We start from the raw sequence: 20,291 nt of genomic DNA on the forward strand, positions 1-20,291 counted from the left end.
GCGGCGGGGAGCCTGCGGCAGCGGTAGAGCAGCGTTACCAGTGGGTGTCACTGCAGGACAAGGAGCGCCGGGGCGTGCGGGGCGGTTCAGGGCCCCTCGGTATCGGGGACAGGGAATGGGGCCGGGGGGGTCGGGGCGCGGGTCTGCCCGGCCGGCAGCGGGGGAACACAGAACGGAGCCGGGCGGCAGCGGCTCTTGAGCTGTACGCGGAGGATCGGCGGGGGCTGAGTGCACGCACAGAGCTCTGCGGAGGGGCCTCGGCTTGGCAGAGGGTTTGCAGCAGGTGCTGGGATGGCTGCATGCAGGCAAACGGGCAAGAGCTTTGCTGAATCAGGCAGCAAAGGGGAAGGACTGATGGGTTGTGGAGCTGTCCTAGACTTGGTGTTGAGTGGGATGTGGTTTAACATGTTTGTGCAGAACAGGCTGGGGAGGAGACCGTCCTTGCCCTGTGTACTGAGTTGCTACAAGCACTGCCCTCTTGGCACTGTGACTTGTTACCCCGAGCCTAAGATCTGTGGTGGTTGTACTGAGGAAATCGTAGGTGTGCATCAGCCATGAAGCAATGAACAGGCAGAAACAGGACCTTGATTTCCACATGTGGTTTATTTGGCTACATCTGCATGAACGCAACTCTTTCAATCCTGAGAAATCCTATAATCCTATGTCTGTGGCCGATGCAGGGCTCCATGCTGGCTGAGGTCCTGACCTGAGCTCGATGTACGGCTGCCCTGGGGAGGGAACTGCTTCTCCCAGGCACTTCTCAATGGGAGGAACTGAACGCCTTCTTACGAGCATCACAGTCTGGAAAAGTACTGAGATGAGGCCCGACCTATAGTGAAAGGAGCAGATAGATGATTGGTTACATGAGCAGCCGGCCAAGGAAAATAGGTTGCAGATACAGGTTTAAACTGAGACGTGTGGGCATATCTTCATGTTTGGAGTGGGGTTACCATCAGGGCCCTGACGTTGCCTTGTGCCATAGATCTGCCTCGTGTGTACGTGCAGAGCTTGCTCCTGCTTCCCTCCCCCCTGTCCTGCTCAGACTGGATGGATGTCAGCTTTTGCATATGTAAAAATACACAGCAGTCTTTGCCCTGAAAAGCTTGCTAGTAATCTCATTAATCAAGACAAACAAAGCATATTTTGCTATTCCCCCTCTCTGGAGGAAGGCATCCGGGTGCTTCTATTTGCATTCAAGTGCCTGACTTCAGCCAGCTGTTTCTGGATGTTCTTGCTTCCCCACAACCCCTGGCTGGGAGGGCATGAGGGAGGCAGAGCCCAGGCTGCAGAGATGGGTGGGCAGCCCCAGAGCCCCCCAAGCCAGCTCTGACCTCCCTCTGCAGATGCAGCATTTCTTCCCTCTGATCTGTGTGGGACCGGAGCTGGGATTGTTAGAAAAATCTGCTGTCTGTATGTAGGGACAGCTGAGCTGCTTCTCTTGGCTGCGTTTCCTGGGAGCTGGGCAGGGCAACGTTTCTTTGTGGGGTTGAGTTGAGGCCACAGGGGAGGCGGCGGCAGTTTGTTCACTCCAGGCTGCTGCAATGCTCCTGGGTGAGAAATGTCACACTGAGCCACCGCCGGCTGTAATTAAAATTAGCGGAGTCCTTGACAAAGTTGTGAGTGATGCCACAGCATGAGTAAGTGGGAAGCACCAGGTGTAAGGCAGGGGACAAGTGCTGCGTTAAAAAATGAGGAACCCCCTCATAATGAGGGATACCTGAGGTGTATGGATTAGTCCCAGGCCAGTAATGAGAGACAAGATAAGGGTGTCCCTGGGTCAGAGGTCTTCCTGTGACAGACCGGTGTGAGAAGTCGGTGCCGGTGATGGATCCACATCTCTGATTCTTCTAATTCATATTTTCAATGATGAACCCAATGGTACTTTCTGTAGAGGCAGCTGATGATCTTCACCGTTGCTCTGATGTGGCTATGGGCTTACAACAGGACTTGGTTTTAATTTCAGGTTCAGAGCTTTGGCTGTAGCAGGTTGCAGGCACAGGCGTGGTGGTTTCCTTTGCAGGATGATGGAGCTGCAGTTTCTTTCTGCTTATTAGAAGCAATGATTTGCTCTTTTTCTTTGCATATTTATTGACAAATTCAAGCTCACAGGACACTTTTAGATGGGGTGCTTTCACATCAGCCCCTGCTGTGAAGAGTTAGAGGGGCACTAAAACAAACTTGGCCCCCGAAATACATATTAAAGCTTTAGGGGTGTTATTTTCATTTGGGTTTATGAGTGTCACTCATGTTTTAAATTGGAGGTCTGTAAGAGATCCCTCGTCAAGCATTAGTACAACCACACGCATGGTGCAAGCAGAGAGGTCCATAGGAGGAGAACCAATACAGAGGGAGATGTAAGAAATGCAGGGTGGGCAGAGCTCCCTGAGGCGGCGTCCCAAGGATGGTTTCTGGGTGCTGCTGGGTGGTCAGGCAGGTCAGCTCCCAATGGGAGGCACATCGGGGCTGCAAGGGGAGAGTGGGCTCAGGAGGCAGCTGTGCAGTGGCGCATGGCAGGCACTGAGCAGCCCAGGGGTCTCCCAGCCCCACTTCTGCCATTCCTTGCTTCCGCAACACAGCCGCCCTTACACCCAACCCCACCTCCATCATCCATTTGATCGAATGCTTTTAGTGGGTGACAAAACACTTTCCTGAGCTCTCTTTACAGGAAACCAATCTCTGTTCCTTTTTCAAAACCCCCCTCATTTACAGAGCCCGAGAAATCCTGGGCCTTTCAAGCCTTCTCCTGTTTCTTCTTTTCCCAAAACGACACAAAACAACAGCGTCGTGTTCGTGGATTTTTTTTCTTTCTGGTGGGGAGGAGGGAATAAAGCACACAATGTATGGGTGCTGCACGCACTCCGAGCTGCTCCGAGCGTCCCTGTACAGACAGAGCCGCGCGCGCATCGAGATGCAAATGATTTCCGTGAAGCTATCACTTGTAAAGCTTGACAGAAAATAATGAGAAACACTAAATCTTTTATAAGGTCAACACTCAAGCAGCTGTCAAACAAGAAAAGAATTTAGCGAAAGATCCGCAAAAACTTCCATCGCCTCATTAAATCCAACAGGGCCGGGGCCCGGCGTGGTGAGGAGGCACCGGGGCGCCTCCGTTTTGTGTCAGTAATTTGCGGCGGAGGAAGAGGGAAGACGAAACAGCCAGCGCCGAAGGGGCCTTGGGGGAGGCTGGGGAATCGTTAGTGCGCCAGGAGCGGCCTCGGCTCCTAATTGGAAGCATTGGGCATTATCAACGGAGGATTTGCCTCGGCTCCCTGACAGCTCTCTAGGCCTGGAATGATAGCCCACTTGTCAGTGTAAAAGACCATTAAAAACAAACCATTTTGATTTAATTGGAGGCGGTGCGCTGGGGGCCCAGGTGAGGCGCTTCATCAGCTGATGTTGGCTGCTGATGCTTTTTCCCCCTGTATTGATGGCTTTTTTTTTTTTTTCTTCTTTTTTTTTTTTTTCTTCCTTCCCCTCCCTTTCAAAAACTGTCTAGGAGAGAGAAAGAGGTGCTGAAAGATCCTTCACAGCTGCACTGAGAGCGGCTTTCAATAGGGTTGTCAACAAATGCCATGACAAGTTAGGGAGAGGCAGGTATTTTTAAAACAGACGTTATTCTGTCCAAGCTGAGCTGTGCTCAGAGGGCTGTGTTGGGTTATCAGGGTTACAAACACCGCGGCTTTTCCCAGTGGCTTCGTCCTGAAGTTGCTTAATGAATGGGCTGGGTCTTCTCTCCCCACCTTTCTAATTCCGAGAAGATAAGGAAAAATAAGGACAAAGGAGTTTGGGCTAAATGGTCCATGCATGTTCAAAGGCTTCAGAAAATGCTTGATTTAATGCCCCACTGAGACTTTGCATTTTTTTCCCTCCTGCAAAGAAGGGCTGCAGACGTTTGTCGGATTTCACAGCTTGCTCGGTTTGGGCAGTTTGAGATTTTGACTTAGAGCCCTTTTGTGCCATGGAAATGAAGTTGTCAGGTGGCAAACAGAGTCCCTACAGAAGGCAGAATGGCCATGAATGAAACCTCAATCCAAAGCATTCCTGTGGATTTGTACGAGGAAGCAGCAATGGTAGGGGCTTACCTGGAAGACAGCACAGCATTTGTGGTTTCACTCCACTGCAACCCATGAGGCTGCAAGCACCCCACATCTGTTCCTTCATGGTTGAATCTCTAACAGCAATGGGCCCTGGGTGTCAGCAGCTCCTTGTGCTGCCATTGGACATCAGGGCTTGGGTGCAGCTGGAGCCTGGCCTGGAGATTTCCCAGGCTGTGAGGTTGCACAGGGGGATGCTGAGCTGCACTGTGCCTCACACTGCAGAGCTCACAGGCTTGGGTCTCTGGCTGGGTTCACTGTGATACCAGAAGTCACGAGCTTACACGATCTGGGGGCTTCTGGACTGGGGCTTCAATAATAGGCCAGATTGAAATATCTTTTCCCTTTTCTTTCTTTCTTTCTTTCTTTTTTTTTCTTTTTATGCTGTTTTGTTGCTGTCAACCAGGAGATGTTGGAGAGCAGTGCAATGGCAGAGGAAGGATGGTCTACCGTGGAGGTTTAGTGGACATGGTGGTGATGGGTTGATGTTTGGATTAGTTGATCTTAGGGGTCTTTTCCAATCTTAATGGTTCTATGATTCTACCACACCTCTGAGGTGAAGGAAGGACTGAGAGTGGCAGAGGGGAGAGTAGGGTATGATGGAGAGGCTGAGCGTACAAGGTATGTGTGAAGGGATGCTGGGAAAGACTGGGCCATGGAAATGCATTGCTGTGATCTGATATAGGCTGCTCCAAGCAGTTGTGCTGTTGGTAGTTCTTATGTTAGGCAAAACAAGAAAATCCAAAGAATCCTGGCTAGGCTGTTATCCCCCAGTTCATTTCACTTTGGCCACTGGTCAGCCATGTGGTGAGACCATTTTTTAGCCAAAACCCAACTTTAGAAGAGAGGTTTGATCTGGTGTCATGGTGACAGAAAACTTGCTTTGGTCTATGTGCCATCCAGGCCCCAACTCCAAGAATTTCTGTCGTCCCCCTCAAACCCAGGAGGACCAGTGCTGCACTGTGAAGCCATCCTGCTGTGTGGATCAAGCCCAGGTTGGTTAAGCACAGTCTATGGCTTTTCTGACAAGGCAACAATTGCAGGATTACATGAGCCACGCTTGTCAGTTCAGCTCTTCAGACAAAAATAGAGGTAAAGCATTAAAAAAAAATGCAGAACATTTCTGTGTGTGTGTCTTAAACCTCAACTGTTAATTCTGACGAAAGATCAGGCTGTGAGCAGGTATCGGATCCCTGGTGAGAATCAAATTCTGGAGCCCAGAATTTTGCTGCAAAGTTTATACAGTGGGGATTCCTCTAATTACTTTCACTGGAAATTTACCTGACAGAGCTTTCCCAGGTAATGCAAGGCATACGCGGGAGAGCCGCTCAGTCGTTGACAGAGCCTTTGATTTTGTGCCAGGTTGCAAATTAAGTCTTTTGCCAAGGTACCCGAACACTTGCTCGTCAATTGCTTATCGCTTATTCATATCGTGCATCGAGCACAGCTCGTTTCATCTGCTCGGGAAGGCAGCACACGTTGACAAAAATGTTGTCCAAAGTTGCTGCATTTTCTTTCCTCCCCCTGTTTGGTCAAGTAAACAAGAATATTCTCTCTGGAAAGCCTCCTTGAATGTGTGTGCAAGTTGGGATTCTCTAATGAGCAAAGAAAAGCCAATACTTTGTGACACACAGAATACGGAGCTGTTTTGACTCATGTGCAAATTCTGTCCTTCCACATCATGAGGTGCTGCTACAAAAACAAACGTCTTTCTGGACTGACTTGACAGAGCCCTGAAAATCTATTGCTGAGCGGCCTGTGTTGGTCATTGGTTTGGATTATGGCCATCAGATGTTCTTGGTTTGGATTATGGCCATCAAAGATTCAGATGGAGGCAACCAAAGCCTCACCCTGCACTGGCTCTCTGCAGACAGCAGTGCTTTAGGGATGATGTATTTTGGCAGCAACATCTTGTCCAGAATTTGACACTGGAGATGCCATTTTGCCCAGGTCAATGCAACGTTAGCGATGGGAGACACGAGGACAGGATACATGCTTTTGTACATGTTGGGTGTCTGATCTCTTATAGACCCTCAGAATGTAGTGCAGACAAAAAGGAAGTATTGGTGCGTGGTCCCAGCTGTGTTAGCAGAACCTGAGCTGAGCTGAGATTGCTGCAGGCGGAACAAGATGGAGGCCTTTTGCCTTGGGGGTGGTCGAGGAAGTGGAGGGCAGCAGGAATGCCTTGTGAGGTGAGCAAGGAGTTAACTTCTGTTTGGATTTGTAACAAATAAATGTAAAAACCCCTCTAGGACAACTTCCCCTAATGAACTGCCCACCAGGACATGACTGGCTCCCCATGCCCTGCCTCTCTCCATGAGCGGGGGGCCTGGGGGGCCCAGGGGACCACGCACCAGGTCAGTCCTGCAGAGCGAGACGCAGAGCTGGAGAGTCCCTGGTGTGAGAGGGCGTGCAAACCACACATTAGGTTAGCCTAATGGTGTGGGCCATTATTCTAAGGCACTGGGGCTGAAACCAAATGAAAACAGTCAATTTGTCTATACTTTAGCAACTCATTGACTAGGTAATGTCATGCAGCCTTGGCAATGCAGGGAGTAGGCAGAGACAATTAATGGGAAGGGTGAAGCTTCTCTGTTTTCTTTTCTGCTTCCTCCATGAGCTTTAGCGTGGTGCCAGGTCCTGCATGGATCTACTGATTAGTCCAGAGATTTCATGAGAACAGTAATGGTGTATCAACAAACTCCCTTACCTCTTTGGAGTGCTGCACTTTGTCACCTTTCTAAACGATGGGATGATATGACTGATTGAGTTTGTCTGAGTTTGGGTGAAGGTTTGGGCCAGCTTGTGTCTCAAGGCTTTTGCTTTGAAAGAACCCAAACTTACAGAGATGGTTAAAGCACAGTTTGGAGTCTATCAAGCATTCTTTGAAGCCAACAGCTTCCTTTGGGGTATTTCTGCTCTTGACTGGGTACACTTTTATGGATGTTTGAGAACTTGCTTTTCCATGGAGGAAATCATGCACTGAAAGTCAACTAAGCAATTAATTTCCTGATTCAAGTTCTAACATGAACAGTGCCTGTTAGATCCGCAGCTAGGGAAAGGCGAGCCTTCCAGGTAATGAGAAGGACAATAGAAGATGCTGTGTCTTTCTTCTCCCTGGATGCTGTTCCTGAGAAAGAGAGGAAGAGGAGGGAGGAAGAAGAGAAGAGACAGAAAGACTCAGGTGGTGTTTGAGACCTGTGGCTGTGGGGGGAATCCAACCGCAATCACGGATGAAACAAAAGGGAAAGCACAAAGAAAAACGGAGGCTGAAAAATGAATAGTGATGGAAAGGTCTGGGGTGAGAGGAGCTCTAAAGAGAAGGCTTGCCCCAGTATCTCGTGTGACTTACACAATCTGTTTAACAGCGATCGGTCATGTTCTTTCCCTGACACGAGCCGCAGCAGCAGCTTTGTGCTGACAGGCAGCTGGGATAAATGATTACTGACATATGCTAATCGGACAGTCTTAGACAGGATGTAAGAGGAATACATCAAGGTGGTGCAAAATACATTTCTTGGTTGAAACTCTCCAACTTGTACAAGTAAATTAGCTTCAGGAAGTCAAAAGGCTCCTTCATTGTTTTAAACTGCAGTTAAAAATCTACAGCATTGTACAAAAAAAAACAAAAAAACAAAACCAACCAGAACCATCAGAACCAGGGCTGGAACAGAGGGTTGAGAGGCTCTTTGCAATAGTGTCAATGCCAGATATGATTTTGACATGCCAACTCTCTGAAGGGCTTCCACGCTTTCAGACCTTCTGGTGTCTCCTTTCCATTTCTCTTGCCCAGCTCTTATTTCTACCTTTCTAAAATGCCTCCTAGATTTTCACTTGACGTTTCCCTGCATTTTACACCACAAACAAAGCTAGGAGAATTCATGCAGGTATTACAGAGCACAGTAGGGTGTGCTGATGAATTCAGGAAGCAGATCCTGTTGCTGGGATAATAATAAGAAATCATCATCTTAGCTCTTATTTGGATCAGTTCAAGGAATTGTCTTGCACATCTGTAGCCTGGCTAGACCCTTTGCTCAGTCTCAGGATGAATATTATCAAACAGGTAGTTTAGGGAGATATCATGAGAGTAGGCTTTCTGGGAATCTCCAACTCTTGGGATGAAAATGAGTCTTTGTAGCAGAAATGCTAAGTCAGGGCTTGTAGCAGTGATTGAGCACCTGGTGGGAAGGCAGGGCCAACCCAGGGGAGCTCAGGTGTATCCAATGCACTGAATGATGGAAGGGCTGGAGCCAGGATCCACCCCTGTCCAGACCAGGGTTGGCAGTGAAGGGGTGAGTTTCTTGCTGGAGCTCCCTGCATACCTGAGGCCTTCTGGAGGTAAGCATCTTCTTTCCTTTATTTCTGTGCTCGTGGCTGTTGTATTTGAGCAAATCCTCACTGGTGCAGCCTGGGGCTTTGTTGCTCTGCTGTCATTGCTGTGCCTTCCGTTGTGTTACTGCCTTGGAACGCTTTAATCTGGCGTGGCTTGAATTAGTTATGGTGAGAGCTGATAAAACGTTAGACTATCTAAAAGTAGGTTTGATTGTTATGGTCATGTAGAGCAGTTGCAGGAATACTGAGAGAGGACAAAGGCCAGTACTGATGGGAGGTATAATAAGGTGTTTCTGATCTGATGAAGATCATAGAAGTGCCCACAAGTTAGGCAATCAGCCCTTTATCTGTTAACTGCTGCCCCTTTTCCAGGTCCAAAATATAATGGAGTTTAAGCACGTCCAGGGTGGGAACGCTATGGGGTCTGGGTCTTGGGGAGCTTTCAGGTAAGAGCATTATGTCTGCCTTCATGAGATAAGAGACTTCCCAGGGAACCTGGGTGAGGTTAGAAGGTGTTCCTAAGTTCAAATGGTTCATACCTTTTCCAGGTGGGGCAGGTGCCAAAAGGACTCCTCCTTTGGAGGCACTGGGTTTTTTCGGAGAAGCGTGGTGCGGGTGTCGCGCACTTTGTCCTTCCGTGTCTAAAGATGAACAAGAACAGGCTGACATGGCTGCAAGGTTATGTATGTCACATCTGTGTCTTGAAATGGTCATCCCAGGGTCGTTACTAGTCTATATGTCACTTTGGATCACCCTAATGCGTCTGGTCTTTCATGTCTGTGCAGTTGATGCTGATACCTAAAACATACTGATAAGGAAATGCTGGGCAACAGCCAACTTTCAGCTTTCTGTCATCTCAGCGAGATGACTGTTGCCTGTGTGGAACCTGAACTAGAGCAATGGCTCATCACCAGCTGGGAAAGTCACTTCCACCACCCTCAACAGAGGGGGGGATTTCCTGACTGTTTGATGTGTTGCTCTCCTAATTAATTGAAACAGGGAATCTGTCCACTCTGTGGTCTAGTTTGTAGGTCTGTGTTGCTTAAATCAGTAATTGGTGGCTGCAGAATTCAGGAATTTGATGGAGGGAACTTAGTGATTAAAACATCAGTCATTAATAAATAAGTTAGGGATGCATTTTTCCAACATCCTCGGCTTGTGCGTTCATAAAGTAGCTGCTAATTAAGAACACTGTATAGCAATTCCACTATAAAGCATACTTTGTGATGGCAGTAAGCCCACTGAAATTGGTCATTACCATATTAGCCCGACTCTTCCTTGAGTCATTAACTAATAAAACAGTCATTGGCTGCTTTTAAATGTTATTACAATATTGTTACGTTTAACAGCTCTAACAACTGCTTGGGGTGAGGGCATCTGCTGTGCCATGCCAGGATCAAGGCTGATGTCGGCCCCTTGAACGTTTGTTGGCTGCTCCATTCTTTTATCCACTGCTGCAGGAAACCTGAGTGGAGCTGATGCTGTCCAGAGGACAATCTGCAGGGCTTCTGGCATGAGGATGGCATTAAATACCAATGATAATTTGAAACCAAAAATGAAAATGAAACCAAATTCTTTGTTACAGTAGAGCTTTTTAGTACTGTAAAAGCATTAGAGCTTCCATTTCAATTTAACAGGAGTTTAGGTGGGCACCCTGTGACTAGAGACATATTGATGTAAGCAGATGCTTAATGATAGCCAGAGAGATGTCTTAGAAGAGCTGCCTAAGCCTTTAGCAGGGCTTTCATCAAAGCACCATTGCTCTGAGCTTGCTCCATTTCCAACAAGCTGATACACTTTCCAATGAAGAAAATACTTTTAAAAAGCCTCCCTTCTGTCTCCAGAGCACTTCCAGGCCCATGCATCTGCTGTTCACTCCCACAGCATCAACCTGCAGAACATGCTCTGGCTGGAGCCAGGCCCATCCGGACTAGGAGGAAGCTGTTCTGATCTTTATGAGGCTTTGTCTTCTAGTAGGCAGGGAAAATGGTTTCCTGGCTGAAACCCCTCCCTGTGACTGGCAGAAGCCCACCTATTGTGGGTGGGACAGTGGGAGCTGATGTCTGGTAGCAAGCAGCAGCCCTGTTGGAGCATTACTACCTTTGTCTTCTCCAGCCGGAGCGCTGCGGTCCGTGCTCTCTGCTGTTCCATCCACAGCTCCTTGTATTTGTGTTGCAGGAGGTCAAACAGAGGAGTGGAAGGCCTGGAAAACATTCAGAACATGACAATATAATCTCCAGGGTTAACACCTCTCTACCTCCTTGTGCTGATTCCCTTCTCTACTCCTGGAACATGTCACCAAGTAGAGGCACAGCTGTAGCCTGGACTTATTGAGGCTTGCTCCTGCCAGGTGAGGATGCTTTAATCAGAAACTGCAGGAGGTAGAACTGGCAGTGGCAGCAGTGGAGCAGCAGGGTTCTTGCCTTGAGGACAGCATATTGCTTATCACCAGTTGTGGTGCTATTCTTCTCCCCCAGAAGCAAACAGAATACCCAAGGGAGGAGGTGATGGAGGATGTCTAGCTTGAATTTTATCAGTCCTTGTCCTTGCACATCTTGTTGGGGAGGGACTTTCTCATCTCAGTAGCAGCCACTGACTTTAGAACCGTCAGGTCTACTCACACCTGTAGCTGCAGTGCCTTCAGCTGCTGCTCCTGTAACACAAGGCAGTGCTTTCCCCACCTGACCAGGCCAGCTGCAAGACACCAGTGAGCTGAGCAGAGAAACTGAGAAATGCAAAATGTCACTGACGTGCAGTGGAAACAACTCAAATTCCTTTAAACTTTTTCTCAGAGCTTTGCAAGGGTCCTCTACAGTAGCTCAGGGACCCTGGCAAAGGGGGAGTCCATTACAGCAGAAATTAGAAATGACTTGTCTTCAGAATAACTTCTGCTGCAATTAAAGGAGTCCCCTTTGCCACCCACGTGCTGTCCACATGCTTCAGAACAGCCTAATCTGTGGTTGTGTTTTCTAATGATATTGAATGGGCAATCCAGCAACACGCATCCCAGGGGGCATTCATATCAGAAGAGCATCCTGCTACAGCCCTCCTGCTGCACAGATCACACGCTGCAGGGCTTTTCAAGGCTCTGCTTACAAATCAGCCCTGCTGCTCCAGACTGCCATCTGGAGAGCCACTGTGCCAAAGGGGACACCTACATTTGTCCCTCTCTTTCCCCTCTTCATTTCCTTTGCTTCCAGTTTGGCATTTCACACTGCTCAGAGCTGAGCAAAAGTATCTGCAAAGGATTAAAAGATATGGCAAAACTGAAGTTGGATGTTTCATTGCATGGTGTAAATGTTGGTAGTTATGGCACAAGCCTGTGGTGAGCCTTGCTCCCAGGCTGGTTTCCTTGGCTCTCCGAGGCAGGAGATGTCCTGAAGTGCAGGAACAGGGAGGGATGCAGGAAGACATGGAGCCCTTGAGGATGGTGGTTTGATTCTGGATTTTTATGATAGCTGTGTGTTTTCACATCTCTATGGAGGTGACTTTACCATCTCTGATGGACCAGCCAGTTGGTGACTGATTAGTCCACAGCTGGCTTGTACGTAAATGCTTGAAAGGACACATTTGGGTTGATGCTCTTCAGAAACTCTTCCCTGCCGTGTGATTAATCGCATTTAAGTCCTGATCCAGCAAAGTATAGAGTCATGCCTGGAATAACGCACGCACGAACTGCTTCTTTGAAATTAGTAGGAGTGACTTGTGTCCTATTTAAATGTGTGGGTTCTGTTGGGCTGTGGGATGTGACCCCTCATCTGGCTTTTCTTATTGAGGGAGCAAAGAAGAGAGGGGGATATCGAGGAGCACGCTTCCTCCACTAAAGCTGCAGGAGAAATTTCAGGGAGGAAGTTTTGTCTTTGTAGGTCAAACGCTGATCCCAGTGGGGTGGATGGGGAGTTGAGGCCTTGCTACCAGCGCTGCTTGGCAGTGTGATGGTACATCGCCTTTGCAACTGGCCCATAGGAACATGTCCCCACACCTCAGCTTGCTTAGGGGCTGCTGATGTGTTCTGTCACCCTGCCCAGATGTCACCCTCTGCACTGGGAGGCTTTTGCTGTTACTGTCTGTGGATGCTGTGGGGAGAGGGGAAGCATCTGCTGAAAATGCATTGTGGATTAAAACCTGTCTCGTTCCCAGCCCCTCAGATCTCCTTGTTTTGGCACAAGCACCGTGCCACAGAAAGGAGAGGGAGAGAAGTTCTGATAGGATGTAACAAATTATTTATAATTGTGGAGGAAAAAAAAATAATCAGCCACCTCCTTTTATAGTCAAATAGTTGGAGCCACTTCTAATGTTGACATTTCCTAAATATTTTAAAATTTATCTATGCACATTTTCAAAACTATTATCCTTGAAACAATTCCTGTCTCTTTAATAGACTTTCTCTCTAATTTACTTTCAAGAGTGAGGGTACAGACCTATTTTCGACTGAAGTGACAAGAGCCTGCTTACTTGGTTACACAATGTGGGGCGTTAGCCTGCCAGAAATCTCTTGGAAAAGGAGCTGCAGCCTCCTAATAGGCTATTTTACTGTGAAAACAATGTTAAAAAGTATAATAAAGTATTAACAATATTAAAATAAAACAGTGTAGGCCTTAAATGAGCTACAAACTAGTTAAATCTATTCTATTCAATGTGAGCCTTCAGTGCTTTGCAGCTGATACCTCAGAGCTGGGATTTATCTAAAATGAAGGCACCAGGGACATGCAAGGGAAATGGTAATTATAATTTGCAAACATTAGGCTGACACTTTTTTTGTGTATGTGTGTATAAATTCTGACAGCTGTGATTTGTGCGGCATGCCAAATAGTGTTCCACCGAGTTGGGAGGGAGTCCCTTTCTGGCAGGCCGTCCTCAGAGCAGCAGCTCATTAAAACTTTGCAGAAGGAGAAGTTGCCGAAAACAGGAAGGCGTCAGAAGCATCTGAGGGACTTTTGGTACACGCTCGTTGAAAGGTGTTTGAGAAGAGAGCCTTGGGTCTGACAAACTGGAATTTTAGTACGCCTCTCCGTTCACAGTGGGGCAAAATAATTGGTCATCAGTGACTACTAATTTGGTTTAGTAGCCAGAGGCATTTTTTTTCTTCCCAGAAAATCAATGACAGCGCCGAGGTCTGTTCAACGTGATTCAGCTCAAGATGGGTCCTCATTTAGCTCTTGATGCTGCTTCCACTGGAGACAGCTATTTTGTTAAAATGAAATTAAAATCTATCTATAATACTCGGCTCTGAGAGCAGCACCCGTCAATGCCATGCTGCTCTTGAGGTTTCAAGGTTGTCAGTCTCCCCTCAAACTTACTTTCAAAGTTTTCTGCAGCAGCGGGGAAAAAAGGTACCTGGCAAAAGTGGGTACAAAGGGCTTTGCTCTGGGAGGGTTTTCACACTGGCTTAAAGGATGCCATCAGTTGGATTGTGGAGTTGTAAATGGGTAAAAACTTGACTTGCGATCGCTTTGTTCTTGCATTACTCAACAACAAAAGGGCTCGTAAATATATTAGAACAAACTTCAGCCCTTGGGTTTCCTGGTAGGCTCCAGCTGGTGCAGCAGTGTTCTTGCTGATGGTCAGCGTATGGTGGGAGTGCTGCTCCCAGGAGTTGGGTGTGTGTGCCCCAAACTCAATGGCAGCTCTGCAGCAGTGGGCAATAGCAATGCAGTACGGGTGTTTGTGCAACAGAGAAATCATGTCATCGGTGTTCTTTTTATTGAAGCCGTGTTGCACCAAGTCATCCTGAAATTTTAACTGATTCTTGAGAGGTTGGTGGGCTTTGCCTGGAAAGGATCTCTCTTTAGGGGTCTTTGGTGCACAGAGGAGACAGCATAGGGGGCATCACTTTTGTATCTAGTCCGTGCAGATCTCATGATGGAAGGTTTTGTCCTGAGGTGGTTCTGTCTGTGGTGTTCCCCTCCCTTCTCTGTGGCTGGGGCTCAGACAGCCACTCTGTCTCCCAGCAGCTCAGATCAGTCCCTTGCTGGGAACCAGTTTGGTCCCAGTGTCTCTGTGGAGCTCCTCAGCACACCCAGCACAGATTATCTTCAGCAAATAAAGCACAGGCTGGAATCTGTGATTCAGCTCCAGGCTTTGGGGTTCCGCCAGTGCACGCAGCTCTGAGACATGAGTGCTCAGCTCCCTCTGCCCTGAAAGGGATTTACAGTACAGGAAAACTCTGATTACAGTTCCCTTGTACTGCTATATTGTCTCCCTTCCTCCCTTGTTACTGATGGGCTGGAGCTAGCAATCTATCTACCATTAATTTGTCTCTGTGTAGCCCAGCAGGAATCTGGGGCATGATTACAGCTCTGGCCCTTCTGCGAGCGCCGGCACGGCCCTGCATCCCCTTGCAAACTGCCTGGATCTGCCTTGCCTTAATTGTTCCCCTTTGGCCAGTGGACCTGTCTGCTCTAACAAGGGCAACGAGGAGGGCCGAGGTAATTGAAGCACTTAGCCACACTCCCCAGCATTGCCTCCTGCAGCTAATTAGGAAAGAGGGCCGCTGGGCTCTTTGTTATTTCTTTTAATTGTTTGTGGGTTTTGCATAACAGTGAATGGCAGAAGAGGGGTATGCAGTTAGGGGTGAATTCTTGACTTTGAAATCTGTATAAAAGGTCACTTACAATTTGTTAACGCTTTCACAAAAATGAATTCAATTAGCAGCTCCAGAAGTCCCTGCGCACACGTGCATGCGTGTTTGCAAGAAGAGGGAGGGATGGAGAAGCAAGCAGAGCACGAATGCAATGGCTCTTCATTTTCCTAGGAAGCTCATGGACTATACAGCAATGTTATAGGCCCCTTACAGTTTTATGCTCTTCTAAATAGGTCCTGGCAATAAAGCCACGGAGAGGCCCAAAAGATCATTTTTAAATGATCTCCACTTGTCCTCGCTTTCCATTAACCACTGAAGAAAATAACAAGAGAAAAATTGGTAGAAAACACTTGGGGACCAATTTTTTTTGCAGTCTTTGCAAACTCTCATTGAAATAGTGGGTGTCTCACCCGCGTGGCAGCAGTGGGATCCATGCACTGAAGCACTGATTACTCTGAATTCTGGACTTTCTTTACAATCCTTGTAATTTGGACGAACACCAATATAAATTATTTCACTGTGGGCAGCCAATAAGGCAGTGGCTTCTTCCAAGTGTCAGAGGATCTGTTATTTTGCTCAGAGGGCTCGTATGTACAGAACAGTAAAAAGAATAAAATCCATTGTAAACATGCACTTTAAAAGATTTATCAGATACTCATAGCTGTACTTAAGAGCACACATGGTTACAAGAACACCAATTTGCTTTACTATTCCCTCTCAGGCCAAGAGTGAGATGTATACTTGTAACAGTCCTGACTACGCACAAGGAAACGTGTCTTGAAGCAAAGATACCAAACCAGCTCTGACCTATTAAATAACCAGCTTCACAAGCTGCAATCTGTGCACTAGCATTGATTTTGGGGGGTTGGAGATGCCCTGTGGCTGATTCAGTTGAAGGTTATTTAGATCTGTCTGCAGTAAATTTCTCTCTCCTGACTTGAAATTGCATTGTTCTTCAAGAAACCCAGGTGGGACCTGGCTTTGGGGCAGAGCTGTTCCAGCAAATGCAGGCCATCCTGATGGGCATTCCATGTGGGAGGAAGTGATCCCCCCTGAAAGTCTCCTAAACACCATAACGTTGAGTGGAACAAATCGAAGGACCAGCTCTTCCCCTTGACCTCCTGTTTACACTCAAACCTCTCTGGTCAGGCCACTGCCTTTGCAGGGGGAAAGAAGTCCACAGGTTTTAGTTCATAAAAGTTTTTTTGTAAAAGCCAGCCCTATTGATAGGGAGGGACTGTATAGGAGTGTGAATTATTTCCTACTCAGCATAATGCACTTAGCAATTAGGGATCGAAATCTTTGCTCTTCAGATCTTTTTTCCTAGCTCCCTTATGGCCAACCCTGACCTGCCTGTTTTCCTCTTCACCCTAAAGCCTGAAGGAATTAAGTTATTCACTGCAGCTGCAGGATGGCCAACATCTGTGTGGTGCATTCAGGGTCACTGCAGGCCTGTGTGCAGCAGTGGGCACACAGCAGAGCAACTCAGGCAGCAGTGAAAGCATGCACAGCAATGTGAGCACATCGCAGCCTGGAAGGTGTCCAACGCAAAGAAATGACTCTTGAAATAGAAATTCTTATCTTAGCAATGTGAGAATGGTGGCAGACGCACAAAGTGTCTTCTGTGGTGGAGCTGGATAGGATATGCAATTATCTGAACTGATGGGAGGCCTGTTTTATTTTATTTTTTTTTAACTTGGTTGCATTTTTTGGTCTCTTCAGCCTGACTTTCAGTCTCTATGTAATATTTTTATAATTTTTCTTTGTCAGTCCTCGGATGTTTTGTTTTTTTTCTCCATAAAACATTGGTTTGCCCCAGTGTGGGGGAGGCTCTGTGGCTTTACGCGTTATTTGTTCTGCTTCCAATTGACTGCAGACCAAGGGTTGCTATAATATTCATCTTCCTTGCCTGCCCACCTCTTCCTGATGGGTTCTTCATGGGAAGAATCTGGATAGCTGGATTTTTCTTTCTGCCTGCAGGGCTATACATTGATGACCTGGAATGCTCTTTAAGTGTTTCAAAAAATAGATCTGCTAATGCATTTCCTGTGCCAGAGAGATGCTGGGAATATTAAAGCAGCATTTGGGACAGCCTTCTAAACTTTGTTCTGGCTGCGTGCAAACAGCACGGGCATTTTGGGACGAAAGGCCACTTACAAAGCACAGGTATGAGCACTGAAACCTCTCTTCTTGGGAAAGGTGAAAGATAAGGACAGAGCAGCCAGGTATGCCAGGAAGCTGCAGGAGTACCCAGTGTAACAGCTGAGCTGCTAAAGGCCACTGAGACAATTGTCAGCAGAGCATCAGGCCGCTGCAAATGATACGAAGGAAAGAGGAGGTACTGGGTAACTGATGCCTTTGGTTAGTTACGTCAATTTGGAGAGGAGAGACTGCAGTGAAGAAATGCTTTAGGGGGATGAGTTTGCTGCAGAAACACAGTGAAAGCAGCTGGTGAAGAATAAAGACTGGCTGTAGAGAATGGGAGGCGGACTGGTAGGAGGAAAGAAGTTAGAAGGAAAATGGGATGTGAAATTCAGGAAAGGGACAGCTAAAGTGAAGGCGGGCAGTAGGGGGGACCCTGCTGGAGATGTGGGAATGACAGAGTGCCAGGGAAATCCTGCCAGCACACCCAAGGTCAGCCCAACCTACAGGCCAACTGCCAAGTGGATGGCAGCATGGTTCAGGCAGGGTTATGGCCATGCAGGGTTTGAGGGAGGTGCAGGTGTAGGATGGCAGAAAATCCTGTCTGCACGGTTCCTTGTGTCCAGGAATGTGTGCAGGGATGTGGAAAGCAGAATTAGCAAACTTGCACTAAGAAACGAGAAGTAAAGAAAGGCTTTTCTCTAAAAGCAGCCCTGGAAATGCTAGACTGTGTTCATGCTCAGAATGTACTCTGCACTGTTGGAATTTGTCCCTGGCTCCTGGGGATAAAACTTGTGCTTGGGGTACCAACTGTGTGCTGGGATGTTTTGCCTTCAAACCCCATGTGTGACCTTGTGCAAATCAATATAATTTAAAATCGGGCTGTGGACAGCATCCCTATCTTTTATGTTGGCTTATGGTTCCAAAAATGATAGTTTAATACCTGCTAATTTCAATGCATGATAAGTTTCAATCAGAAAAGTTGGGGAGGCTAAATATTTGCCTTGATATTTACTGGGGCTTTCCGAGTGCTGTATTGACACCAGTAAAGATCCTGCAGGTCTTCACAGCCCCTCTGTGTTTTTGGGTCCCCAGTGACAGCAGGACTCAATCCACTGAGCACCTTGCATCCTCCCTTTTGTGGAACACTACATGAAGAGGCTGGGAGTGAACACAGCTGCTATTAGCACAATGCGGGAGGTTATTTTAAATGAAAGGACAGAGGACTTGAGTGCAGAACAGCAATCCTGTGCTGCAAATGCCTTATAGCTACACAACACGCCCCACGCTAAGAGCCTGCATTGATAGGACAGGCTCATCTCCTGGAGTATCACTATGGCTATTTTCCTTGAAAGAAGATCTGTAGCTGTTTTTGCAGCTGGAAAGCAGGCTGGGGCAGGTGGAACTGAATGCATTTGCACTGCAGCACGGCTGTTACTCCAGTGCCTGCACCCAGTGGGCATATGCTCTTGCAAATCGTGGCTTCCACGAGGCGGCTCTTGTAGAGATCAGAAGCTGGAGTGTGAATCAGAGGAGCCTGGCTGGAGGTTGCCCCGTGGGGCGAGCTGGGACCCCACTGCATCCTCGTTACTGCTGACCTTGGCACGAGTGCTGCCTGCTGATGGATCAGCTATGGAGCTGGACAAGCCCTTGGGGAACCGCTGCATTATCTATTATCGTCCCATCAGTGCCTCCCCTGACCCCTCCCAGCTTTGAATGCCACAGGCATCAGGGAGGGAATAAATCTTTGTCTGATACCGAGAGAGAGAGGGAGCGAGAGCAGGAAAAAGGAGAGATGAAAAATGTCCTTTTTATGACTCTCACAACAAAGCTGCCACATGATTCGTAGCAAACATTTCTCTGGGAAGAGGGAGGGAGAGAATGGGGGGAATCAGCAAAAAAGCAGAGCTGCTTCTCTCCCCTGGAAGGTGCCCACAGGGAATTAATAGAGAGGGGGCATGGGTGACCTTTGAAGGTAAATATCCTGTGCAAGGAAACGGGCCCCAGAGCCTCAGAAAGCTCTCACCGATGTCTGTGAGGTGCCTGGTGAGATGCTTCATGCAGCACACATCCACCAGAACGGAAAGCAGAAAGTGATCTGTGCTAGAGGGAGCAGCAGGGCCAGGGTGTGATTAATAAGGCACTAATAGCAACCCCAGCATTTATCTCGGCTTGTTTCCATGCAGGATGATTCAGGAGGGCTTGTACTCATGAGCCTGGGGACGGCTCCTGACCTTGGTGTCTTTGGGACACTTGGGTACCTTCAGCAGTGCTCGCTCCTCGGCTGCACCGTCTGTGCTGTGCCTTGGGCAGGGGGACATCACACACTGTTCTCAGTGGGAAAACTTTGGAGGTCTTTATCCAAGTGGATGTTATTAAAGGCAAGCAAGAGCTTGGTGAGATGGAAAGGGGCTGCCTGCTACTGATGTCTCCCTTTTTGCCCCTAGACAAGTGTGTACCTTAACAGCAAACACATTCCCAATTGGCAATAAGAAGCAGTTATACAGAGCTTGGAGTCCAAAAGCAGGAGAGCACTGACAGCCAGTTGATTTTTAGCAGGGAGGGTCTTGCTCAAACAGATCTGTGGCGACTGGGAGACCCCAGCTGGGAGTGCTCACCCACATGGGTGTCTTTAACTTGTCGGTCATGAAAAGGGAGTTAAATTCCCCACTTTTACCCAAATGGCTGTAACAGCTCCTTGGTGATGCTGGTAATTTGATTTTGTCTATAACGTGCTTTTAAAGTTAGGGGATAAATACAATCAGCCTGCATAAAAGGTAGCTATTAAGGAGCAGACAAGTTGCACGATAATAACTTTAAATTAAAAGCCCTTTCTCACTACTTCTGTGGTTGTGGGGTCTGCAGATTTTCCTTAAAACTTTTGGAACGTGCCTAGACTTCTTACAGGCAGCCATTTAACCTCCGTTTATGAAGAAATAAAGCAAAATTGATGTTGATTTTGGTCTACATTGGGGGATACTTTTGCAACATAAAAGCCCTTTTGCCTGCAATTTGCAGAGCAGCCCTGTCACATTGGTGAGGGCTGATACTGATAAAGATAAAGCTTTATAGCTGGGGCATTTGCAGCTAACAGCAAGCTAATGCTGCATTTTCATTTTGATGCAATTAATGTTAATGTC

General features: G+C 47.6%; 1 protein-coding gene across 1 annotated transcript in view; it reads right to left on the reverse strand.

The window, feature by feature from the left end:
* Positions 1–601: 601 nt before the first annotated feature.
* Positions 602–20,291, reverse strand: part of CFAP77 (cilia and flagella associated protein 77) — a 51,357-nt gene continuing 31,667 nt past the window's right edge. The window contains exons 4-6 of the mRNA XM_042879039.1: positions 10,527–10,629; positions 8,966–9,067; positions 602–829 (exon numbers count right to left, since the gene is read on the reverse strand). Coding sequence (XP_042734973.1) covers positions 761–829; positions 8,966–9,067; positions 10,527–10,629 — 274 coding nt within the window. The 3' untranslated portion in view covers positions 602–760. The remainder of the gene's footprint in view (positions 830–8,965; positions 9,068–10,526; positions 10,630–20,291) is intronic.

This window comes from Lagopus leucura, unplaced genomic scaffold (genome assembly GCF_019238085.1).
Source record: "Lagopus leucura isolate 7727_CA_CO unplaced genomic scaffold, USGS_WTPT01 Super-Scaffold_100022, whole genome shotgun sequence".
Classification (NCBI taxonomy): domain Eukaryota; kingdom Metazoa; phylum Chordata; class Aves; order Galliformes; family Phasianidae; genus Lagopus; species Lagopus leucura.